Source organism: Dipodomys ordii, unplaced genomic scaffold, assembly GCF_000151885.1.
Source record: "Dipodomys ordii isolate 6190 unplaced genomic scaffold, Dord_2.0 Scaffold77, whole genome shotgun sequence".
NCBI lineage: Eukaryota > Metazoa > Chordata > Mammalia > Rodentia > Heteromyidae > Dipodomys > Dipodomys ordii.
The window spans coordinates 1,083,268-1,110,215 of NW_012267293.1; the positions used below are offsets into that span (position 1 = coordinate 1,083,268).

Sequence of the window (26,948 nt, forward strand, 5' to 3'; positions counted from 1 at the left end):
TATTATTAATTAGTTATTAAAACTTATTAAAATTATTTGACTCAAATTTTATAACTACATGAATAAAATTATTGCTTATTTCAATATAGTGTATTTGATAAACTGAAAATTTGATAGGAATGGGAAGAATGATTTATGAGTTTTGATCTACCCTTAATGCCAGTCAAGTAACATTTACAGTTCGAGCAGCACTTTCAATAATTACTGCCTTCACAAATCAATCTAACCTTTTAAACCATTAGAGTGTGTCTATATAGTTTTTTGTGTATGTGGTTCAAGAGTAAGAACTTGGGGCTTTGGAAACGTGCTCATGCCTGACTTGCTCCTAGAGTGCCTTTGGGTTATTCTTCAGACAGTGTATCAAGCTTTCTGCCTGAATGTGTCTCAGTGATCATACCACCAGTGCCTCTTGAGGTTATAAATGGGATCCACTGTGCCAGGTAAAATTGATTTTCTGCAATTTACCATCATATGTTTACTTGGATGTATCACTTAAACTGTATGTTTGTTAATCTTATATATCCTATCATTCTCTTTCCTAACTGAATTCAGACAAACTCAAGATAAACTCATTCAAATATTTATGAGCTATGAACTACAACATTGAGCAATCACTTTATAACTACATGTAAGTATTCACTATAATACCAATTTACCATTCCGGACATCCTACACTTTACCACCCCAAATGAGCACATAGGAAAATTAATCAATTCTATGAAAGCTAAGAAAATTCATATACCCACAGAGCTCTTGCATGATAAAATGAAACACCTGTAACTCCCTGATGAATATACCAGTTTCAATACTATGGAAGAGACATTAACATCCTCCACTTCACAGTGCCCTCTGCTGGAAGGTGAGAATGAATGATTACCATTTCATGTCACACCTGTGCCCACTCTCAGCCTTGACTACCGGACTTCTACCAGGAACAGTCAGAACAGCCTTTCCAAAATATGAAGAGTGCACAACAAGTCATATGCACTCTCTGCTCTGACTATGTCTTTGTGGGGCCAGAGCACATGTACAGAGCCAGATGTGTCTGTAATGTCAAAAGGGTAGTACCTGGTACTCATCATCTGTTACAGAACTACTGTGCTTAAGATGATGACTTTACTGTCAACATCTAAACAGCTCTAGATGTCACAGGACAATGAATTCTGATTTACTAAAGTGACACAAATTGAAAATCTTCAGGAAATAGGGGACAGAGACTTCTGCAAACGAGGCAGTATCAGAATAAAACAACAGTTCACCGTCCACTTGCCTCTACAGGGCGAGGCAGAATGATACAGTCTCCCAAAGGGACTAGAGAGTGTCCTTCAAAGTCATTTTTGGCTTCATGCATTTTTTTAATCTCTTCTACAAATGGGTGAAATGACTAGTTTTCTCTAACTGTAGAAATGATCCAATATTAAAACACTATAAAAACTCCCTTATTTATATTTCGTTCAGAGCAGTCAATATGGAAGAACACTTTCTATCCCATGTGCCTCCAGGATCAGCCTGGTAACACAGGGTCTATAAAAGACAACAGTCATCAAGGAAGCACTTTTCCCCCAATGAGTAAACGGGAAAGGAAATGCTCTTGAAAATACTGTGACTATTGTGACACATTTGTCAGTAATGCTGTCCCAAGCTTCCTGGACACCTTAGGAACCCCTCCTGGGATCAGAGTGGAAGCACCCCTACCTGCTCTCGTGTCTGCGGTAGTCCTGCTGCTGATCCACGCGGATCATGGGCTTCACCATTCCTCGCTCGGCTGCGCTAGAGGCAGAGGACACCCTGTCGCTGTCCAGTCTAGTGGTGCTCTGTGCCAGGGAAGCAGTGGTTAGAATGCCGCAGAGACAAAGCAAGCTTTATACTCAGGTGCCGCAGGCAGACAGATATCTGATGCGGGCCTGCCATGCAGGGAAGGCAGGAGGACTAGCCAGTGACTCAGAAATGCAAAATCCACCAGGGCACATGGGACTTAGAGAATAACATGAAAAACAGTGCTATTTCGATTTCCAAGAGATAGGACGTGGCTTCAGAAAAAAAGTGTATGAAACGAGCCGGGTGCCGGTGGCTCATACCTGTAATCCTTGCTACGAAGGAGGCCAGGATCTGAGGATCACCAGCTCAGGCAAGAAAGTCTGTGAGATTCTTATCTCTAATGAACCACCAGAAAAGCCAGAAGTAGAGCTATGGCTCAAGTGGTAGAGAGCTAGCCTTGAGCAAAAGAAGCTCAGGGCTAGCACTCAGGCTCTGAGTTCAATCCCCAGGACAGGCCAAAAAACAAAAAAGTGTACATACACAGATAATGATATCTCAAGTAGAAAAAAAATACTATTTCCATAAGGTCTCTCAGACAGCCTAAGAGCTCAGTCTTTAGATTGGAATCCTATGCATTATAGCTCAATATCTAATGAATTCACTAGTTTATTTCTTGCACTTACCAGTGCCAAGGAAAACCACACCTATAAACTTCCAATATATTTAAACACTTCTAAAATGTATACTCCTGACCTCTTGAAGGCAGAGGATGTGTTACCTATTTGTATAGATTGAGCTTATGTAGAAATTGAGCCTATGTAAGAAGTAACTAAAAATCCTTATGTTACCACCCAGAAATTAATACTGGGCATCTATTTGCATGTAATTTTTCAGTTCTTGTTTTTTCCATAAATAGGATTATACAACCCACCTCAAAAAATACAAATTTTCAAACCAGCCTATAATCACAGCACTCAGAACATGGAAGCCAGCCTCATCTACACAGTAGGAGCCAGGTTCAGAAAACAATTACAACTCCTTTTTCAAATGTAGTAAATATTACGACTTATTTTTATATTATAGAATTATGATAACTGTACATTTTGTTCTCCACTCAGAATAGTTCATTAAGCCAATGCTCTATTGTTTAAAATTTCCATAGAGTGCTGTGACAACAGTGCTTGTAAATATGTATTTATAAATATGCATTTATTCACTATATATTTTACTATGTAAAATATATGTATTAAGAATATATATATGTATTCATTCATACACAGTAAGTACTTCCATAAGATATGTTTCTAGTCAATGGATAGCAAACTGAAAGGGAGAAATGATTAACAATAAGGCAATGGATAAATTATGGAAAGTTCATGTTTATATATTACAAAAATCTGCTTCTGAATGACTAGAAAAAGCTCACAAAGTAACAGCTGAAGGAAGCAGTCCACAAAGATTTGTAAATAGAGAGCAATCTACCTAACCATGGAAGTCTACCATAAACACTGCTTCCTCCCTGCCCCCACCCCCGTCACCCATAGTCAATGTTAAAAGTCAATTGTAAATGATGGATGAAATCATTTCCAGTTTACATTTTCTCTCTACTGACCAAGCCTTCCACGTTGACTATTTGTGTGTGTGTGTATTTTTTTTTTCCGGTGCTGGTCCTGGGGCTTGAACTCAGGATCTGGGCACTGTCCCAGACCATCTGTTTGCTTAAGGCTATTCCTCTACCATCTGAGCCCCAGCTTCACTTCTGGCTTCTTCTTTATGTTTTAAAGCACTTAATTGGAGAGAAGAGTCTTACAAACTTTCCTGCGTAGGCTGACTTTGAAGCGTGATTCTCAGGTCTCAATCTCCTGAGCTGATGATACATATTTATGAGAAGTAGTTCTATTTGTTCCTTGAGTACAGATTCACTGTGCACGAGACACTTGTCGAGACATCATTGCATGCTAGGTACTTTCTGAAGCCCCAGAGGAACAGCAATAACCCAAGAAGCATGATCTTGGCCAGCCAGAATGATCCTCATATTCCATTCAATCAGCAAGCAGGGAGGAAGGCCACTGATGGCAACACAATGAACCTACATAGAGCGGTGGGATTAGATGCTTCAACAACTCAGGCTTCTTCAGGAGAAGGGGCCAGTAAAGGGCAAGCATGCCAAGCAGAAAGAGACTTCAGGTAGGAGAGATGGGCACATGCCAGACCAGAAAGCCAGTAGATATTGGGGCTTCAAAAGCAGGATACCAACAGGATTGTACACTCTTGTTTTGTTTTGTGCCAGTCCTTGGGGCTTGAACTAGGGCCTGGGTGCTTTACCTGAGCTTTCTTGTTCAAGGCTAGCACTCTACTCACCACTGCTGACTTTTGATGGTTAATTAGAGATTTGAGCTCATGGACTTTCCTGACCCAAAGCACTTCAAACTGCAATCCTCAGATCTCAGCCTCCTGAGTAGCTAGGATTACAGGCGTGAGCCACTGGTGCCCAACTAGACCTACATACTCTTACAATGCAAAGATGATGATGACCGAACAGGTAAACACTCTTTAGGGGGGCTGCTGTTCAGAATGGTCTCCTGATGCTGCACCTGTACATGAGGACCAGCGAGGCAGATGCAAAGAGCAGAATGTGGATCTGCATGCAGTGCAGAAAAGAAAGCAGAGCAACTTGAAACAGCTTTTCCTTGGGCAATGCTGTGGATGGTGATATTATCAAGACAGGGAACGATCAAGGGAGAAATACGTTTAAGATAGGAAACTTAGTCTGATTTAGTGACATTAAATTTTCATGTCAAATTTGGCCCTTGGGGATTTAATTCTAGAGAGACTAGGGTCAAATGTATGCAACAACAAAAAAAAAGATAATGTAAACTTAGGCAACAGGGCAAGGTCACCAAAAGAATAGTGTAGACAAGAGAGAAGGGGCTTTCGTCTCGCATCTAACACTCCAGAGCGTAGGAGAAAGCAGCACCAGCAACCATGGGGGAGGAGCCACACTCTGGTGGGAGAAGCAACAGGAGAATGCTGGGTGCACCAAGAGGTGGTAGTCCAGCAAACGCTGCCATAACAGGACAGAGAAAACAAGCGTGGGAAGACTCCATGCCCAGGGAGGAAGGGAGTCAGAGGTGTAATGAAGGGGGGAGGGGGTGATAAGACACAGCCACTCTGGATGATTCTTTTTCAAGAAACTGTCCTGTATATAGGAGTAGCAAAATAGAGTGAGTGTGTGGCTGGGAGCAGGGGGGTGGGGGGGCAGACAGGAGACAGGAGGAGAAGGATAAGGGTCTAAGGGTCGCTCTGACACATGGGTGCTGTTGGGGACAGCGTGGCTGGGGGGGCAGGTAGGAGGATAAGGGTCGCCCTGACACATGGGTGCTGTTGGGGACAGTGTGGCTGGGGGGGCAGGTAGGAGGATAAGGGTCGCTCTGACACATGGGTGCTGTTGGGGACAGCGTGGCTGGGGGGGGCAGGTAGGAGGATAAGGGTCGCTCTGACACATGGGTGCTGTTGGGGACAGCGTGGCTGGGGGGGCAGGTAGGAGGATAAGGGTCACTCTGAACATGGGTGCTGTTGGGGACAGCGTGGCTGGGGGTGGGGGGTTCAGGAGGATAAGGGTCGCTCTGACACATGGGCGCTGTTGAGGACTGTATGGCACACAGTCACACCAGGGTTCCTCTTTCCCTGAAATCTGAGTGCACCTGGGTTTGCTTCAAGCAATGGAAGGCAGAGAACTGATGCTAGGTTGCTGCAGCTCTAACCCTCAAGGAGGACTGGAAGCTCAAGGGTCTTGTGGGGAACAACTAGGACCTAGGGATAAGGGCCCTGGGGGAAAAAAACCAAGAGGGCGGGGAAAGGAAGGCTGCGCTGAGTCAGAAATCTGAAGGCTGAATGCAATCCCCCAAGTGGCTGCTAGAAGACCAACAACTGCCCCAGTGAGCTCAAACCAGACCCACCATCAACAGGTAAAGTGGCTGCTGTTTTAACACACCAAATTCTGAAGTGGCTTCTTATTGGAGAACTGTCCCAATTACACAGAAACTCCAGGGTGAGCTGCAGGGCAGTATCTGAGAAGGCCCCTGAATATACGGAGCTACCTTAACAGGACTGTACTACCTTCTGCACAATCTCACCATGGAGAAGCCCAGCACAGAAGGAAAAATACAAGTCCAAGATGGACTCAGGAAAAAGGAGCATTCTACCCTCTGTCTTTCCCGTATCCCGAGGTGGCACAACAGAGTAGCACGCCCACTGTGAAGTCCGTGCTGTGACAACATCACACACACACAGTCACCTACCCTGCTTGAGGGCAGTGCGGGCCCGCTGAGGACATCGCCTCCCAAATCAAAGGTTGTCTCCTGCACAGCTCTGTTGGGATGAAAAAGAAACACACAGAATAGACTGTCAAATAACAGATGAAACGCAGCAGGAGCCAGTAGGTAAACACCCCAGATTGTCCATAAGTGACTTCATTTTCAGTACACAGGCTGAACAAGAAGAAAGAAACTATGGTCAATTTGTGGAAACACTCTTATTTGGATCATCTACATGATTCCCAGCCCTTTCTGCTTTATTTTTCAGCAAGTGTTCTACTTTTTTGTCCAGGCTAACCTTGGGCCAAAATCCACCTATCTCTGCCTCCCATATAATGGAGATTATAGACTTACACCATCAAACCCAACTTTTGTTTTAAGAGAGATCTCAATAACCATTTTTCCCCCAAACTGGTTTCAAACAACTATCCTCCTATGTCTGCTTCCTAAGAAACTGGAATAATAGGTGTGAGCTACCACACCAGCTTTCTAGATCTTTTTCTTCCATAACCAGAATTTAATAATGAGAATGAACATTTAAGTTTATCTAGGCTGCAAATAGCACATAAATAAAGGGAAGGCTGGACTTGAAGTCCTCATGACCCAATCTATGGCTATTACACAGGTAAACCCAATAATAAGCTACCTGTCTTTCTGCGTGCGTGGGTGTGGTGGGAGAGTGTGGTGGGGCTTGAGCTTGGGGCCTGGGTGCTATCCCTGAGCTTTTTTCCTAAAGGCTATCCCAGTGCCACTGCCAGTCTTCTGGTGGTTAATTGGAGGTAAGATTCTCATGGACTTCCCTGGCCGGAATGGCTAATATACATGATCATTACTGCTTAGGCTTCAATAAAGAAAGAGGAAACTTTTGATAATGCCAGTAATAAAATTAAGAGATATCATAGTCTTAAAGATTATTTAGATATCTCAAAATACCAAAACTTCCACACATATCATTTTGAAAAATTAACCTGGAATACAAACAGAACCTCATTTTGAATAGTAAAAAAGTAGAGGCAAACTAGTTCTTTGGTTAAAAAAGTTAAATATAACCTACTAGTCCTAACTAAAAAAGAAAAATATCTAAAGCTACCTAGAATGCAATGAGGATAAAGCAAGGATTAAAGGTCCTGGCCTGCTATGCAAGTATTCTAATTATACTAATAATAAAGAATTAAATCTCTTCGTAGATGCTCTAATTTTAAAGCAACATGGTACTTAAGACTCTTATTTACACTCAATCCATTAAGGAAGTGACCTATAAATTCAAATTAGTAAAGCAGGTATAAATTTCTCTACCTTATCACTAAGAAAACAGAGCATTTTTAGTGCAAAATAGCACTGAACTTTGAGTTGAAACTTTTAAAAAAGTAAAAAGATAATTAATTTTTTGCAATATATCACCAAATTTTAAAATTAAATATTCATGGAAATGTTCTGCTGGCTTTTATCAGCTTAAATACGATTTACTTCGGGTATTTGCCAATATCTGACAAAGTAATGTGATATGGCTCATCTTCTTTGCCACTTATCAAAGCTAAAACATACACATTATCATCCCTACCTTCCTCTTATAGATAATTAACACTATAAAATAGCAAATTTATACCAGACAAAGCTCTTCAACTTATTCCTCCAAAAGTACTTAAGTTTTAATTTGTACCCACCATTTGTGCTACATTCTGGATATGAAAAACAAGTCCAAAGTGACTTTATAAATTACTTTATTATCATCCAATTTTGACTTCTGACTCTAAGAATCCTATCTCTATCTCAGCATTCAGAACATAACAAAGATATATGACATGGAAGCTCAATGTCTATAGTCTGCATGCACAAGTAATCAAATTAGCAAAATAACAGTATCAAATTCTGCTACCTCCTGTTGAATATAAATAAGGATCTGAAGACAGACTTGGAATTTCCATTTAAAAGCACATGCTCTTAAATGTGGGGAATGCTTTCTTGGAGAGAGTATAATAGAATGAGACTAATGGGGATACTGTGTAAATATGTGTGATGGTAAAATAACAAACTCCTCCCACATATAATCATATAAATTAACAAAAAAATTAAGAGTATATAGGTTATTTGCCCAGAAACACATTTAAGGATGGAAGAAAGAGAAAGGAATGAATTCTCATAGGAAGTACATAGTAAAGGTATTGTTGATTTTTTTAGAAAAATAAGGAGATGTGGTCATTTGCTTAAGTGTGGCACAAAGTAAGAAACTAGAAATAGATCTTACAGGGGCTGGGAAGATGGCTCAGTGATAGAGTGCTTGCCTTGCATGCATGAGGCCCTGGGTTCGATTCTTCAGCACCACATAAACAAAAAGAAAAAAGCTGGAAGTGGCACTGTGGCTCAAGTGGTAGACCACTAGCCTTGAGCTGAAGAGCTGAGGGACAGCGCCCAGGCCCAGAGTCCAGGCCCCACGACCGGACCCAAAAAAAAAAAAAAAAAAAGTAATAGATCTTACACAACCCATGAACTTTGAAACTGCTTCCCTACTTAAGTGACTACATGTGATAATCCACCAAGTATTCATATCAGAGAAAGAAAAGCCCACCAAACCTGTTGGTTTACATTTGTGCTCTCTGGGCAGAAAACTTAAACCTGTGGGTGTTTTAGGTTGTACCAACTGCCATAAGGGAAGAACTACTGTAGCTATCTACCCAAGATTAATACCTTACTAACTTGCTAAATTGGCAACAAAGAGGTTAAACACTTGTGAGACCTCAGGAAAGCACTAGGTGGAGCTAAAGTATTCTGAATTCTTAAATGAGATCTGTTTTGTTAGTGGTTACAAGGGGGAAAAGAACCCACAATAAAAAAACTTAGGTATGGGCACAGGGTCCATACTTATAATCTCAGCTTCTCAGGAGGATCACCGTTAAAAGGCCAGCCAAAGCAAAAAGTTCATGAGACCCTCACCTCAGTCAACGAATCATGCTCGGGCATGATTTTTGAAAGCTTATTACATAGTGTCATTATATAGAGTATCATGGGTTCTTGTTTTGCTTATGGATGTACTCAGAGCTGAACTCAGAGCCTTGCATATGCTAGATAAGCACTATACTACTTGAATCCCACTCTCAGCCCCAGGATATCCTTTCTTTCTTTTTCTTTTTTTCTTTTTTTTAGAAAGGAACAGGTATTGTTTTAGTGTATTAACTGTAAAAAACTACTTAACGTATAAATACCTGACAAACAGTTCAAAACTTCTATTTTGTGTGGCCTGGTTTGTGGTCTACTGGATAGATGCCCAGGAGTGGGATTGCTGGGTCACAAGGGAGCTCTATGTGTCGTCTTTTCAGGAACCTCCATACTGCTTTCCAGAATGGTTGAACCAGTTCACACTCCCGCCAACAATATAGCAGCATTCCCTTTTGGTCCTATCCCCTCCAGTATCTGTTGTTGTTAGATTTCTTTGATAATGACCATTCTAACTGGGATAAGGTGGAATCTCAATCTGATTTGCATTTTTTTTTTTTTGGTCGGTTGTGGGGCCTGAAATCTGGGCCTGGGCGCTGTCCCTCAGCTCTTCAGCTGAAGGCTAGCACTCTACTACCTGAGCGTCAGCCCCACTTCCGGCTTTTTCTGCTTATGTGGTGCTGAGGAATTGAACCCAGGGCCTCATGTACGTAAGGCAAGCACTCCACCACTGAGCCACCTCCCCAGCCCTGATTTGCATTTTTTATGGCCAGAGACGTTGAACATTTCTTCATGTGTCTATTGGCCATTCTTATTTCCTCTTCTATTTATTAATTAGGTTGTTCATTTTGGGGGCATTTAATTTTTGGAGCTCTGAGTTTATTTTAGATATGAGGCCCTTGTCTGATGCATAGCTAGTAAAAATCTTCTCCCATTTGGTAGGCTTTCTATTTATCTTGCTAGCTATGTCCCTGGCCATGCAGAAACTCTTCAGCTTGATGCAATCCCATTCATCCAGTTTTCTTTGATTTGCTATGATTTTGGATCAGCACAATGATATTCATTTCAGCACTGTTTACTATAGCCAAGATACAGAATCAACCCAGATGCCCCTTGATGGACGAACGTATCAAGAAAATATGATATATATGCACACTAGAATTCTACTCATCCATCAGAAAAAATGATATTGTACCATTTGTAAAGATATGGAAAGACCTGGAAAGAGTTATATTAAGTGAAGTCAGACGCAAAGAAACATAGGTTGCATGGTTTCATTTGTTGTAATTAGAATGTGCCTATAAATCTATAAGTAAACACAGTGGATGGTAAAGGACAGAAAAATACACTTAAACATGATCATTTATACAAGATTCTAGATACTCACGGAGTGTGAACAAAGGAGGATACTCTTAGGAGAGGATCACAAAAGCTCAACAGCTATGTGCATATGATCATATAAAATAATATTTTCAAAATGAACTCCAAGAAATAGAAAGAAGATGTTTTTTTATTATTTGGTGGGTTTTTTTCTCTTTTGTCCCTGTTTTTGTTTTCTGTGGCTTTTGTCTTGTATGTAAGTTTACTTTTTTAGGGAGCGCGAGAGGGGAGCACAGAAATGGAGAAAGGGTGAACAACTACAGCAGTGGTGCTCACTGAACACTAAGTTGAAAGCGGACTATGTAACTTGAGGGAGGGGGTCAAGAGGAAAAACTGTAGAAAGCAAGGGAAGGCAAGACACTGCAAAAAGAAATGTCCTTATTACCTGATTTTTAAAACTGGAAATCTAAAAAAAAAAAGTAAAAGCCAAAGCATTTACATTTAACTCAAATCCTCATAAATACAGCTAAAATGCAGTCCCAACTGTCGCACCGCCGGCTCATAGTCCTACTCACCCTGGTTTGTGTCTGGGGCCCTTGACGGTCAGGCCTCCCTCTGCAGACCTCCTCCCCAGAGCGTGGTCCTGGTTGGGGTCGACAAACTTAAAGACGTGTGAGGGGCCGAACTGCAGCTTCATGCCGCTCTGCAGCATGGTGGTCTCAGAGATGCGCTGGCCATCCACATAGGTCTCTGCGTCCATGTTTCTGGGAGTCACAGTGACCACTCCGTCCATGTTGGTAAGGTCACAGTGATGGGGCTGAATTCCTGGACCAAACAACTGAAAACAGAAGACAGCCCCATCCTCAACACACAAAGCAAGTTTCTCTTCTATCTATAATCAATATATCCATAAGAAACGAAGACCCAACCAAGTCCTAGTTTCCATTGGTTTCTTAAATGAATTTCCTCCTTACAGTACAAAATACTGTCAAAATTCTTACCCATTTTTGGCATCTAGTAATTTAAGGCATCTTATACAATCTGCATTTTTTTAAATGCAGTTCTGTGATATGGTGCTTGCCCACCAAATGAACTCCAGCACCATACAAACAAACAAAAAGCTAGTGTCTAATTATTTCAATCATGTATAAGACAGCTTAAAGCTCTACAGACAACTATGAGTAAAAATCCCTACTTGTTTCACTGCCATGGAAAGAATGAACAGTGAAACTGAAACCCCTATCGTTTTGACCGACATGAAATAAGAGAAGATAGTTCAAAGTGACAAATGTGGTCCTCACGTTTTCAGAAACCATGCCCACTGCTTTAAGTACGTGAGAACAGTGTTCAGCCAGCACTGCCTGAGGCAGCTGCCCTGCACTGGGCCCAGGGGTAGGATTGTCAGATGCTCTCTCCTTCACCCTGAAACCCACCTACAAGCTGTGACCACCACCTCGCAGAAGGAAACGAGGGAGGAATGTCCTAACCGAGCTGAGCTTCTGTGGGTCAAGTGTGAACACAAATGCACACTCCTCTCACACTAAGCAGAGTAAATGAGCCACTTATGACTGCATACAGGTCTGCGTGGGAGCTACTTTGCTGTGGGTAGTAACTACAGTAGGAAGCTTAGGCTGTAGCACAACTGCACACCTGGATAGAGTTGTCATCGAACTTTTCTGTCCCAACTTCAGTCACACTTAACTGAAGGCGGTAAAGCTTTGGCTTGTCTCTGGAGTCAGAACCATCTGTGAGAAGGGAAGAAGAGAACACCATTTGCAAAGTCTAACATTCTTGTCATATTACCTGGAACAGAGAGTGACCTTAAATGATATTTCAGTTCTCATGCCTCAGAATCTCTCTCAAAGAACCCTCTAAGTTACATCATACAACTCATCAAACTGGGTAGAAAAACTTCAAGTAAGCACAGTTAATACACACTGCCAAGACAATCATCAGTCCCAATATTTTGTTACATAAAAGCAAATCTTAGACTCTACTACCCTGCCCTGAGTCCTTTTAGTGGTTGTGAGATGTAGTGACAGTGGCAATATGAAGATCAAAGAAGACATGTAGACCCTCCCCTCCACTTAGATCCTTCATCCAGGGAAGGGGCTGGCTATGCCCAGATCTTCAGGACTACAGTCCTGAGATGGAGGCCAGGGAGGAGTCTCCTGAACTATGACTCGTGCTAGGCTCCTTCAAGCAGTCCTGGGATAAAGGACTGGCAGAAGACTAGGTCTGTCGTTTCTTTTTTCAGCTATTTTATACTGTTTTGAATTATGGGAAGTTAATATTCATGAGCATGATGGGGGGGGGGAGAGGGAAGGAGGGAAGCAGCACGGCCAGCCTCTAGCTTCACTTACACTGGGCACACTTATTTCTCACTCACTGCACTCCAGCTAGTGCAAAAGGATGTCCACTGAAGGCTCATTTCAGGGGTCACACGAGAAAATGTACCTCCAGAAGCCAAGCGTTACGATACAATCACAGATTTGCACGCTGTAACACACCACATATTCAGTCATATATGTACCAAGCCAGGTCTCCTCAAAAGGTAAGCAAGAGTCTCCTTGACTTAGTTCATAACTGCCCAAGTAAATTCAGAACCACTTATTAAGATTTTGATTAACTGGAATCAGGAACACAGTTGCAAGAGCTTCAGAGATTAAACATTTTGGAGGGCTTTTGAGTGTACACTGCTTTAAAATGCAAAAATTTTCTCAGCCATGGTGTGTTCTGAACTCTTACAGACAAGTAAATATGCAAGTTTTGTTAAAATCTGAAGATTTAGAGTATACAAAGTAACATCTCGGTAGTATTTTCTGTTTCTGAAACATTTCAGAAGTCTGGGACACTGGCAAAGGAAAGATGAGACTGACATAATTCAGAGTACCAATGCCTGAAGTGGATTCACTGAGCATGGGGTCTCTGTGCTGCAATATTAATCTGCAACTCTAGCCTTAGAAATTCTTGATCCAAACAAAGCTTGAGAACCATGTGAGAAGCTAGGCATGATAGCATACACACGTAATCCCAGCAGTTGGGAGACCAAGAAGGAGGATCATAAGTTCAAGACCAAACTGGGCCACCTACTAAGACCCTTTTTCAAAAAATACACCAAAACAAAACAAAGCGTCAGGCTTTTCCAGGCCCGGGCAGAGTCCTCATCCTGGAATGTTCACTCCTCTCTTCTGGTTGCCGTGGGCAGTCAGAGAATGTGATCCTCTTTTATCTCTAATGTACCATATCTTACAGAGATTCCCACTGTCTGACTAAGCTTCCTCCTGTCTGAACCACTCAGTGCCTAGGCTTTACCTGGCTTTCTGAATGTACTCAAGTATATGGTTTCAAGTATTAGCAACAAATAATTCCACTAAAAAGGAAGGAAACTGTATAATGAACATAGTCATATAAATTACACAACTTATAAAGAAAAAAAAGCAAATAAGCAACCATGGTTGCAGCAAGAACAATTGTTTCAATGCAAAGTGACACGCTTGCTTAGGGGTGGAAGAAAGTTCACATTAATATTCTCTAGCGTACACAAGTAGATGCTTCATAAAAAAGGGAGAAATGCAAACTCCTTTCTCAGTCTTTCCTTTCTTACCACTTCACTGCAATAGAAAAACCAGAGGTAAGCTAGACACCAGTGGCTCATGCCTATAATTCTGGCTGTTTGGGAAACAGTTCTGAGGACTGTGGTTTGAAACCAGCCCAGGAAGAAACATGCATCAGACTCTTATCTGTAATGAATCACAAAAAAAGCTGGAGGCTCACGTGGGGGAGTGCTTGCCCTCAGCAAGAGCAGCTCAGGGACAGCGCCTAGGCCCCAAGTTCAAGCCCCAGGGCTGGCACAAATAAAAAATAAAATTTTAAAACAGAAAGAAAAACCAGAGCTAAAGCCCAGGACGGGGTAGGGAATGGGAGGAAGGAAAGGTGCCTCCTGTCTTCCCCATGGCAGCCTGGCTCTAGCTCCTGCTAGAAGCAACTGATCACCTACCTTACAGGTTGGAATATTAAAACCATCCCCCTCAAAATTCATTTAACATATTCTCCATCCCCAACAAGGTCTCTACAAACAGATGCCCTCAGCCCCTACCCCTGAAGACCTTTCTCTGGGGAGAAGCAGAGCATCTCTGGAGGACATTTCCATGCAGGGGATGCCAGGCAGGCAGTCTCCACAGCTCTACAGCAGACAGACATGGGACCAGAAGTGTTTCAGACTTCAAACTGGGTTCTATTTGTTTTTTTTTTTAATTTGATCAGGGATTGTTTGCATAGATGGAAGATATCTTGGAGATGGGACCCAAATCTAAACATAAACTTCATTAATGTGTCACATTCATGTACACAGATAGCCTATGCAGAATGTCATATGCAATGTATTTAGTGTGGATTTCTGACTGCTACATGAGGTCAAGCATGGAATTTTCTACTTCTGGCATGATATCAGCATCCCAAAATTTCAGCAGCCTTTTGGATGAGAAATGCCGAGTCTATCCTCCAAGTGTGAAGGGTCACTGACCACAGGGACAGGCTAAGAGCACTTCCTCCCATTTTCAGTTAGCCTCTCCTCTGCCTGCCACGGAAAAGCACAGTGGTAAGGTGAGCTCTGAACCGGGGACACTGCTGAGAAGGACAGCACATTCGATTTCTAGGCACATAGTGTCTATGTGGTCAGAGAACATTATTTTGCCCATGAGGTTCTATTAGAGCCCAGTTACAAAACTATGAAGTATTAAGCGTAGCATTACCTTCGTAAGTGTGATAGCTGTAGTAGGCAAAGTGACTCCTTCTCCCTGGGGTTAAGACACATGCCAGGACCCAGGTGAAGGCAGCACCGGCAGGACAGAGACCATGCAGAGCACGCAGGAGAGGAAAGGAGGAGAAGAGATGCAGAGGGTGAGCTTCAGTGAGATGTTTCAAAGGAAGAAAAGGTACATTTTACCCATCAGCTTTCAAAGCTGTGCAGGTGAGACTACTGCAGTGTCCCAGTCAGTGTTTTAGAAACCAGTGTAGACCGTTAAGGAAAACAGCAAGACAGTAGTGAGTCACCAAGCAGCAGGATAGCAACAGTGAGTTAGCCACACAGGAGGTCATCATCCCACCTAAATGACTTCTGTTTAGAGCAGGACAGAGCAGCACCCAGGCTTCCATTTCTCCAGAAAACAGTGCAAGTATACCCACACATCAGATGCCTCCTACCCATCCTGGGACCTCCATACCCAGGACACACACCTGGCTGACAATATGCCCAGTAAAAGTACAGTCCCTCCTCATTCCTGACAAACCAGCGTGCAGATTTTATTCAGCATGCAGACTGGAGCTTTAGTAATAATGATAACCTAAAAGGGTCTCAGAACCCAGTGAAAAGATTTTGGCCTCACACTCGGGCCTGCCACCAGTCCCTGCCTCTACCTTAAGCAGCTCACCATCTGTGCAACAGTGAGGGGTGCTCTCCCCAGGCAGCCCAGAGAAGCTGAGAGGGTGTATAGATCAGAGACCTTCACTGTCCCTGAGTTATGACTGTTGCCTGGTAGATACATTACCTGTCAACAGGAATAGTTTTATGTACCTTTCCATCTAATGCTCTGCTCACAAAGGAGCTCAATAAATGATGGGAAAAGGTAGCAAAGTGTCAAGAAATATATCAGTAAGCATGTAATACATGCTGTTGCAAATATTTGGTAAAAAGCATAACTATTATTTACCTATGGACTACAGTATACCCACACCTACAAAAAAATTTCTCTGTGTTTGACTACCTGAGAGGTAACAAATATAAAATAAGTAGCAAAATGGAAACTCATCAGAATATGAGGTTAAGGATAAATCTCATTTTTAGTGCTCTATTGCTAACCCCCAAGAGTGTCTGATACATATAAGTACTAAATGGAGTGAAGGAATGCTCAGCCTATTGATGCTATCCACCAAAATCTACTTTCTTCTACTCATTTGAAATTTATTCTGTACTATTCTATTTATAAATTTCCCCATTGGGCAATACTATTAAATCTCCATAACTTCAAATTTGGGAGAAAACCAAGTTTCCAGTGCTTAAGGTACCCAATGTCCAAAAATGATCCTAAAAATTAAGTTGAAAAAATAAGTGGCTCTCTTCCTTCCCTCAGACAAACAAGAGCCAGTGGTTGTCAGACTTTACACAGTAATACTGAGACATAGTGAGGAAACAAAAATTCAAATGAACCTCCTAGCCAGAAAAGAGAGGAGCAAATAACACTAATATATTCCTTACAAACTGCTAATCAATGAAAAGAAAGACCTGGATATAAATGAATGTAACTCTACTTACTACTATAGCCACACTGCCATCAACACCAATCGACCCAATCCCACCCTAGCTTCTGAGTGCAGCCCACAGTCTCCCAGCACTGTGGGATCACAAACGCCAGGTCTAACCTCAGCTAATTTTAATAGTCAACTGTGTGAAACTTAACCAACCTTAGAAGTAACACTAACACTGAAAACCAAGGAAGAGAAGAACCTATTCCTGCCCAGGAACTATATATAATCTACACAACTGGTTCATTTTTGTGGTAATTTTTCTACAGTTACTAATTGGGCTTTAAGTAGGGAGAAGAAAATGCTGTCTTCATTATGTTTAATTGTTCAGGCCACATAATTCCATTTTAACTAAATAATATAATTTTGGCTAAATGATAAGTAAATACACCAAACATAGTACATATATGCAAACACTACATGGGAATGTGTGTGTATATATATTATATAAGAATGTCAATGTATTTCCCTATCTGATGGCTAAATTATGACAACCTAGCAATATTCTGAAAACAATATATTTAGAAGACTAATATGAAATCATTATTTAAAAATCAAGTAACAGTTTGCTCACAAGATGGATCTCTCAGACGCACGGTTTAAATTTAAAGGCACTGTAGATAATGGTGTGACGCCCTTCCCTCCCTCTCTTCTCCCATACTCACTCATGTACACAGTACCCCAGGAAGAGGAAATTTCAGTTTACTGCTCACTATTTTTTCAATGATATTATGAATATATGTATGTATGTGTGTATATATGTATGCATTTTGGGTGGTACCAGAGTTTGAGCTCAGGCTCTCACACTTGTTAGTCAAGCAATCTACAACCTAAGCCACTCTGCCAGTCTGTTTACTATTTTTGTTGGTGGTGGTGGTCGTAGGGCCTGAACTCAGCTCTTCAGCTCAAGGCTAGTGCTGTACCATTTGAACCACAGCACCACTTTGGGCTTTTTCTGCTTATGTGATGCTGAGGAATCAAACCCAAGGACTCAATCATGTAAGGCAAGCACTTTACCACTGAGCCACCTGCCCAACCCGTTTACTATTTTTAACAAACTATTGTACCAAAGTTATTTTGGTCATTTTTCCTTAAAAAAGAAATCTGGACATTTAAAACTCTAAAAACTTTTTTTGGGGGGGGGTCAGTCATGGGGCTTGAACTCTGGGCCTGGGCGCTGTCCCTGCACATTTCAGCTCAAGATGAGCACTCTACCTCTTGAGCCACAGCGCCACTTCTGGTTTTCTAGTGGTTTATTGTAGATCAGAGTCTCACGGACTTTTCCACCTGGGCTGGCTTTGAACCATGATCCTCAGATCTCAGCCTCCTGAGTAGCTAGGATTACAGGCGTGAGCCACCGGTGCCCAGCTTTCATGTATTATTTTTAAATCTTGTATAATATTCATTTTTGTCCAAGTGAATTTAATTTTACTCAGGAGTACATGTACTTAAACATGTTTAAATAAATGCCATCTATGACAGTTACATTTTTCTAAATAAATGAATGCTTAAGATGTATTAGAAACATGAGGAGGAACATTTCACACTAAACTCTGTACATCATGCTCCTGGTATAAGTAACAAGCTTTCTCACCTGGGCTTAACTCTACCAAGTAGGGCAGCTTCTCAGGGGGAAGAGAGGAGCCATAGCCAGCCCCATCAGCTCTCTCTTTCCCCTTTGGTGGCTTCCCTTCGGCGTGTTTCTTAGTTTTCTTTGAGATATAGTCAGGTGGCCTCCTCTTCAACTGGAAGACTAGAATCCCTAGAATGTTAACAGTAGCAGTCATCAATCAGTGGTAGGGGTGGCCAGCTGCATAGCAGTCCAAACATTATCAACAGCATCTGCTAAAGAATAACTGAGCAAAAGCTCACCCAATTTATAATTTTACTCAGTGAAGGAAATACTAGTCTTTTGGTGACTCTGGAAAACTCGAACAAGCCATTTGCAAAGATTATTTTTAATTAATAACAGCCAGTTACCCAAAGATATCATGTAATTAAAAGCAACACACAATCAGCTTCTGAATAAATGAATGCTTATTCTGATAGATAACCCGATGGTCAGTTAACATATTCCCACACATGGAACATATTCTCACATAAGTTCATATACTCGAAGACTTCTTCATTGATGTGATTTTTTTACAACAGAATTCAGAATTTAAGCCAATTTTTCTTTAATAAAGTTTGTTCTATCTAGAAAATGAGCTAAGCAAGTATTCAATCTGCTTACTTAGTACTTTTTGGTACTGTAAAAATCTGTATTCAAGGGCTGGGAAGGTGGCTCAGTGGTAGAGCGCTTGTCTTGCATGCCTGAGGCCCTGGGTTGGATTCCCCCGCACCACATAAGCAAAAAGAAAAAAGCCGGAGGTGGCGCTATGGCTCAAGTGGTAGAGTGCTAGCCTTGAGCTGAAGAGCTGAGGGACAGCGCCTAGGCCCAGAGTTCAAGCCCCACGACCAGACCCCCCCCCAAAAAAAATCTGAATTCAATATTGGTAGTATTAACTGTCAATCCATTTTTGTGTCCTCATTAATGCAAAGGCACCTGCACCTTACTGAGCAAGTCAACTTTTGCTGTGACTCCAACAGTAAGAAAACTGTATTTCATCAAAAATACAGCTTTAAACTCCTGCTGCTTTGAAACAGAAAAAATTGTCTGAATAGTGCCAAGTATAAATCCTTTATAAGACAGCATTCATCCCTCATCCAAAAATCAAAACTGATCACCACAATGAATTCCAAAACATGACACAAATGGACAACTTAACTCCTAAAACAGGTAGCAGGCAAGATGCAGACATAGTAAAAACACCCTATATCACATCAATGAATTCTGTATTTAGATTTGGATCTCATCTCCGGGGTATCTTATTGTTTATGTGAAGATATTCCAAAATCTGAAAAAAAATCCAAAATCACAGACACTTCTAGTCTTAAGCATTTTGCATAAGAAACAATCAACCTCTATCTTAACTGATTACCATCTTTACAGCCTTGATTACCTTCCCTATCAAAACACATTTGTCCAACTAACATATAGCATCTATGTAAAGTGTTTCACTGCTAATTGGCAACAGTTATCTTCAATCGCTAAGTCTGCTTCTTCTGGCTTTCCTTCTGTAGTGACAGCCTCTGGGCAGGAGACTCAAATGAGCTGAGCCTGGCACCATTGCCAAGACACTACCCCAAGTGTACAAAGGAGGTGGGAAAAAGTGCAGCAAAGAGCCATCAAAAAACATTCAGGTACAAATTTTCCACATCATCTGAGAAACAAGCAGAGCACATAGAAGCCTCACTTCTGCTTTACAATTAGGTCTACTTATACCTTTGTCACTTGGCCATTCCCTGAAGATTTGTAAAGGACACTCATCATCATCAAGAATGATTTCTTTAGCACCTCTCTCATCAGAATGCTGAGCTCCAGGAGGAAGCATGACCTAACAGAGAAATCACATTAACAGTAAATACACTCCAAAAGCCAACGTGGTTTGATTCTGTCATCCTGAGGCTAGCCTCTGCATCAAGGTTCTCTTGTCTTACCTCTACAGTGCTGCTGTTATCATAGGTATGTATTACTTGGCTTGGAAGTACTACTTTTGAATGAATTAAAAAGTCACTGGAAGCTGGGTGCCAGTGGCTCACTCACACCTGTAATCCTACTACTCAAGGAGGCTGAGATTGGAGGATCATGGTTCGAAGCTAGCCTGGGAAGAAAAACTGCCAAGACACTTATTTCCAACTGACCAGTACAAAGCCAGAAGTGAAACTGTGGTTCAAGCAGTAGAACACTTTGCTTGAATGAAAAGCTAAGCAAGAGTTCAAGGCTGAGTTCAAGCCCGAGCACGGAAAAATAAATAATTTTTAAAAATTCATTAGTTTCTTAATGTATATATTCTTCAGTTTAGCTATGGTGTGCATTGTATCCTCTGCTGAAGCTTCCGAAAGGTACAATGAAGTAGCTGCTGGTGGCTCACACCTGTAATCCTAGCTAGTCAGGAGGCTGAGATCTGAGGATCATGGTTCAAAGCTATCTAGGGCAAGAAAGTCCATGAAACTCTTACCTCTAATTAATCAGCAAAAAACCCAGAAGCAGAACTGTAGTTCAAATATTAGAGTGCTAACCTTGAGCAAAAATGCTCAGGGACGGCGTGCAGGCCCTGAGTTGAAGGAAGCCCCAGGACAAGCCCTGAAGGACACGGCAGGGCCAGGCACAGTGGATCTTGCCTGCGATTCCAGCTGCACAGGAAGATCTTTCAGGGACAGCTCTAACTTTTGAACCCAAGCAGCATATTTAGTAAATAATTAATTGAATAGAAGAAGTGAAGACTATGAAACAGCTATAATTTATGAAACAATGAGCTCAGAAAATTAAAAAAATTCTAATTCAGGAAATAACTACAACAAATTCTTCATTTTTACTTTCTCAGCATACAAAGAAAACTGATCAGAAAATAATATAGCAGTAAACCAAAACAACAGAGACTCTCGAAGAATCCAGCAGGGCAACCTAATACCTGAGAGAAGAGAGGGAGGATCATGAATTTGAGACCTGGGTAGTTGCCTCTGTTTGCCTTCATGGGGTCAGTCATATGGCTTGAACTCTGGGTCTAGGCGTGTCCTCAGCTCTTCAGCTCAAGGCTAGTGCTCTACCACTTGAGCCACAGCGTCACTTCTGGTTTTCTGAGTGGTTTATTGGAATAAGAGTCTCACAGACTTTTCCTGCCCGGGCTGGCTTTGAACTGTGATCCCCAGATCTCAGCCTCCTGAGTAGCTAGGATTACAGGTATGAGCCACCGGCGCCCAGCTTCCATTTTTGTAGTTAGGTCATAAACGTTTAATGGTGAAGAGTAGATAGGGCTTTGCACACTAACATAGTATGGCCTGCACCAGAAAGAGATGAGCTTCCTCTGGTGGGTAGGATGCATGTTTGGGCTTTTTTTTTTTTGTCCTTCATGAGGCTTGAACTCTGGGCCTGGGCGCTGTCCCTCAGCTCTTCAGCTCAAGGTTAGGGCTCTACCACTTGAGTTACAGCGCCACTTCTGGGTTTCTGGTAGTTTATTGGAGATAAGAGTTTCACAGACTTTCCTGCCCGGGCTGGCTTTGAACCGAGATCCTCAGATCTCAGCCTCCTTAGTAGCTAGGATTACAGGCATGAGCCACCGGCACCTTGCTATGTTTGGGCTTTTCTTTTCCTTTTTTGTTTTGTTTGTTGTTTGGGGGCTTTTTGTTTACAAAACATATAACAAAATAATAAATCCTGAAAAAAAAACAATGGCTAGGAACATAGTTCAAGTGTCTATCTAGCAAACATGAAGCCCTGAATTCAATCTCCACTACAGGGGGAAAAAAATCAGATAACCTAAAAGTGACTGTCAATAAAGACTCAAAGTACATAGGGCTTTAACATATTCATGACCTTAATCAATGTATTACATTTTTTTAAATTAATTTATTTCACTGTTATTATAGAGGTGATGTATAAAGGGATTACAATTACATGAGTCAGGTAATGAGTTCATTTCTTTTCATACAGTGTCTTCTGTTCCCTCATCTCTCTCAGTCCCTCCCTCCTGTCTCCATCCACAATTTGCATATTTCACTTTCATCAATGTCCAGTGAGCTATACTCCACTGGATAATTTTTCTTTCTTTTTTTTGGGGGTGGGGGGTGGGGGGATCCAGTCGTGGGCCTGAACTCTGGGCCTGGGCGTTGTCCCTCAGCTCTTCAGCTCAAGGCTAGAGCTATACCGCTTGAGCCACAGCACCACTTTCTGGCTTTTTTCTTTTTGCTTATGTGGTGCTGAGGAATCGAACCCAGGGCCTCGAGCATGCAAGGCAAGCGCTCTACCACTGAACCACCTTCCCAGCCCCACTGGACAATTTTTCAACCTTTTTCCCTCAAGTTCTGTACCTTCTCCCAACCCTCCTGAAGATAGACACTTGAATACACCATACATAAGGAAAAGAATACCAAATCATCAAAAAATAATTTTAAAAAAAAGCTCTTGTTTCTATATCTTGGAGTTCATTTTGATATATATATATATATGTAATTAAATATGAAGAGGTACATAGGCATTGTCTTTGTGTGCACCCCCCCAGACCCTCTCTCCTCCCTCTCCCCCCTACCCCCCCCCCAGGCCACCTCAGAGCCACAGTGCCACTTCTGGTTTTCTGGTGGTTAATTGGAGATCAGAGTCTCACCGACTTTCTTGCCCAGGCTGGCTTCGAACCGTGACCCTTAGATCTCATCCTCCTGAGTAGCTAGGATTACAGGTGTGAGCCACTAGCACCCAGCTTGTGTGTCTGTCTTAAGAGCTTGTGTCTCTCTCTTAAGAGAATTCTCTTGGTCTCACTGTGTGCAATTAGCTAGAATCATGTACAATTTATCACATCCCAGTGTATTTTAGATCTAATTTCTACATATCAGAGAGAACATGGATCAATGTATTCTTTAATTTTTTTAAATTTCCATCAGTGAGAGAGAACTATGTTAGGAAGTTCACTATCATACGCTGAATGATATGTAATCTTACAGAACTGATGATGAGATAGACTGATATAAACACATTCCCTTGGCAAACACTTACACAACACCAGGTTTCAGGTGTGATGTGAAGCATTCTTAACGCACTCTCCCTCAGTGTATAGAATTGAATAGGGGACCCAGCTAGAAGATGGCCAGTAACAAGAGTCTTGTCTTCACTACTATCCATTGATATTACTTGACTTAGAATATTTGTATAGCAGTTGAGAACCAATTTTATGTTTAGGGAACACATTGTTACATCCCCCACACCCACGGTCTTATAGGTAAATTCTGTCTCTAATGTGCACGACAGTATTTGCAAGTATTCTGCTGCACCATCATCTGGTAAAGCCTGTATTACATTAGGGCTCTTCTGTACTTTGTATTGACCTGCCAGAAAGAAAATGAACTAGAAGTCTGTCTACCTCAAGTCTTTTCCTTCTGAGAAAAAAAAGCCTCCCACTGACACTCCACGCTCTCAGCTTTCCTCTAGCTGGGCAATGATAATGTTGCTGGGATAGAAAAGAAAGGCTGCTACCTCTTACAAAAATCTGCAACCCCTTTTCTTTTCAGTCTAACTCTCATCAACGCCTTAGCAAGTAACAAGCCTCCAACTCCGGGGTGGCCCTGCGGTGGGGCCACACAGGCACCTGCCTGCTTCGCTGTGGTGTCTTCACTGCAGGCTTTCTCTGATCTAGTCACTCAGCAACCACTAATCACACCTGCAAAATCCCATGGAAAACTCTGCCCTCATCATCTCTTGCAGTATCTTTGATATTGTGCCTTTTATCAGTTTTATCCTTTATCATCATTTCAGAGTGAGGAAAGCATCTGTTTTCTTGTCTTTCTCAGCTATAAACGTAAGATTACAGATGCACTAGCTTTTCCTTTTTCAGTAAACCTCCAGCAAGTTCTTGTGTTAATCCATCTTTAGCTAATGAAAAGGTATAAGGGCCTCTACAGTGAACACATAGATAGACTGCTGAAAGAATTACTGAAGAGCTGCTCTCTCCACTGAGAGACTAGAAGAAGATACTTGGTGGAAAGTCTTGAAGTTCAACTACAGATGTCAGCCAAATGCAGTCATAACCCTAGTCCTAGCAGGTTCTGCGTAGAGACTGACAAGATGGTTCTAAAACGTATACAGAAACACAGATAACCCAGAATAAAACATTTCATAAAGCAAAATCAAAGAACAACACTGTCACTCATTGATTTTATGGTCCTTGTAAATCTACAGTAACTAGGCAGATCACTGCCCAAAAAGATAGTCATTTTTAGAATCTGGGGAGGGGAAGGGATATAACAAAATGCTTAAATAAGGATACAGGTTGACCCATTGTAACAATGAGATGTACAAGACACTATGTTGAAAACGAATTTTACAGCTTGGTGGGGGGGAGGGGTGGAGTTGGGGAGGTGGGTGGGAAGGGATGGTGAGGGAAAAACAAAGGAGGATGTAACAATGCTTGATAGGAAATGTACTCATTACCCTACTCATGTAACTGTAACCCCTTTGTATAATATTTTTACAATAAAAAATATATATGGAAAAAAAGATGGTCATTGTACGTCAAGAAAGCACAGGTCCAGAAATTGAACCACACATTCATGAGATCAAATAACTTTAGACAAAGGTATTAAAGAATCTAATAGAGAAAATAAAGTGTTTCTGACAAAAAGTGCAAAAGCAATAGGGTACTTGTATGGAAAAGATGAACACTAGCTTGGAATCACTGGCTCAGTTTGAGGTCAGCCCCGGCAAAAAGTTTGCCAGCTCCTCTTTCAATCAACAGCTGGGTACAGTTGTCTGCATTTATAATCCCAGCTACAACAGGAAACATAAATAAAACATACATAAAACAATAAACAAATGAAACAAATAAAAAGCAAATAAAAGCAAAAAGGGAGAATCTATCTGGAAAAAAAAAAGTAACTGAGAACAAAAAGGGCTGGAGATATAGCTCTAGGTGTAGAATACCAGTACAAAGTCCTGAGTTCAAACCCCAGTACTACCAAAAGTAAAGAGAAGAAACACTAACTTTTATCACACCAAACCAAACATTAACTTGACAAACCTAAGTAAAAAAACTAAAACTAAGAAAGAATTTTTTTTTTCCCTGCATCTTGTATATATTAGGCCGGGCACCAGTGGCTCAGGCTTGTAATCCTTGCTACTCAGGAGGCTGAGATCTGAGGATCGTGGTTCAAAGTGAGCCTGGGCAGGAAAGTCTGTGAGACTCTCATCTCCAAAAAACCACTGGAAAACCGGAAGTGGTGCTGTGGATCAAGTGGTAGAATGCTCGAAGAGCGCAGGGACAGCGACCAAGTCCAGAATTCAAGCCCCATGACCGACAAAAAAAAAAAAAAGGAAGAGAAAGATTATTATGTGATTTGCAGGGAAATGGATGGATCTAGAATAATGTTAGAACATCCTTACAGTCCTAGGTTAACTACTCATGAAAATATACGTTCACGGGCTGGGAAGGTGGCTCAGTGGTAGTGCTTGCCCTGCATTCATGTGGCCCTGGGTTCGATTCCTCAGCACCACATAAGCAGAAAAAGTCAGAAGTGGCACTGTGGCTCAAGTGGTAGAGCACTAGCCTTGAGCTGAAGTGCTGAGGGACAGAGCCCAGGCCCAGAGTCCAGGCCCCACAGCTGACCAAAAAAAAAGAAAATATACGTTCACTTGTACACATACAATCACAGCCGATTTATCTAAAGAGTCAAAACTTCAAAAGTGGAAACAGCCCAAAAGTACACCAACTGGCATGTGATTTACTTCTGTGGTATATGTATTAAAATACTAGTTAACAACAAAAAGGAATTCTTAAAAATCAGAAACAGTGGTGAATGTGAGTCTCAAAATCATCTTGCGGATGAAACCAGTCAAAAAGAGTACTTAGCATATGATGCTATTCATATAAAAATTTTAGAAAATTTAAGCTAGAGTGATGGACAGAATGGGGATGGGTCACAAAGAAGTACTAGGAAACTGAAGATGGAAAAAATATTCATAGAATTGAAATATCAAAACTCCTGGAACTATCTATAGGCTTCAAATGTCTGTTGTACTTTATTCCTCAGTTACATTGTAGGAAAAAATTTTAAATAGTTATTCTATTTTAGTATTAAACAATTACTTGCTAAGACAAGGGATATGAATATATCTTTGCTTTAAAAGCTACTGCCAGTTGCAATGCTGACAGCAAAACTGCAATAAATAAGTAATTGTGACTGAATTAAAGATAAAAATTTTCCATATTATTTACTAACTCAATAGAATATTGCTAGACTTTCCTGAAATATAAAACACCACTGTTTCTTGAGTGCTAGAGTAAAAAAATGGAATCTTTATCTCTAAAAACGTATAGGTAACTATTAGACAATATAATTGGTATTACAGACTTTAGTACAATAAAATTACCTATGCAAGATGGTTAATCGTGATTCCAATCTGGTTGGCTTAAGAGAAGCCTTGAGATCAGTAAAGCATGTCTGCGTAACTGAGTGAAGATGACTGAACCTGAATGTGGGTGATGTTGTCCAAAAGGCTAGGGGCCTGTATGGAAAGGAGGAGGAGCCAGTGTATAAACTCCACTCTTCCTGAACAAGCGGATCAATTCCTGTGACCATCACCCATGGACATCAGACTCCACAGCCTTTCAGCATGATCTCATGCCACTGTCTCTCCAGGGGCTCACAGACTCTCAGCCAGCTGGAGAGAACAGCTCTACTCTTAGTGAACCAGTGTGCCTCCCCAGTGGGGCCATCAACCATGAATCTCAGACT

The 26,948-nt window shown here is 41.5% G+C and overlaps 1 protein-coding gene across 10 annotated transcripts in view; it reads right to left on the reverse strand.

Moving 5' to 3' along the window:
- Positions 1-26,948, reverse strand: part of Mllt4 (myeloid/lymphoid or mixed-lineage leukemia; translocated to, 4) — a 96,671-nt gene that overhangs the window by 56,848 nt on the left and 12,875 nt on the right. For all 10 annotated transcript variants that reach the window (XM_013024570.1, XM_013024563.1, XM_013024564.1 and 7 more), the window contains exons 6-11: positions 19,954-20,065; positions 18,223-18,390; positions 11,976-12,070; positions 10,901-11,163; positions 6,060-6,129; positions 1,696-1,814 (exon numbers count right to left, since the gene is read on the reverse strand). In XM_013024570.1, the coding sequence (XP_012880024.1) occupies positions 1,696-1,814; positions 6,060-6,129; positions 10,901-11,163; positions 11,976-12,070; positions 18,223-18,390; positions 19,954-20,065 (827 nt within the window). The remainder of the gene's footprint in view (positions 1-1,695; positions 1,815-6,059; positions 6,130-10,900; positions 11,164-11,975; positions 12,071-18,222; positions 18,391-19,953; positions 20,066-26,948) is intronic.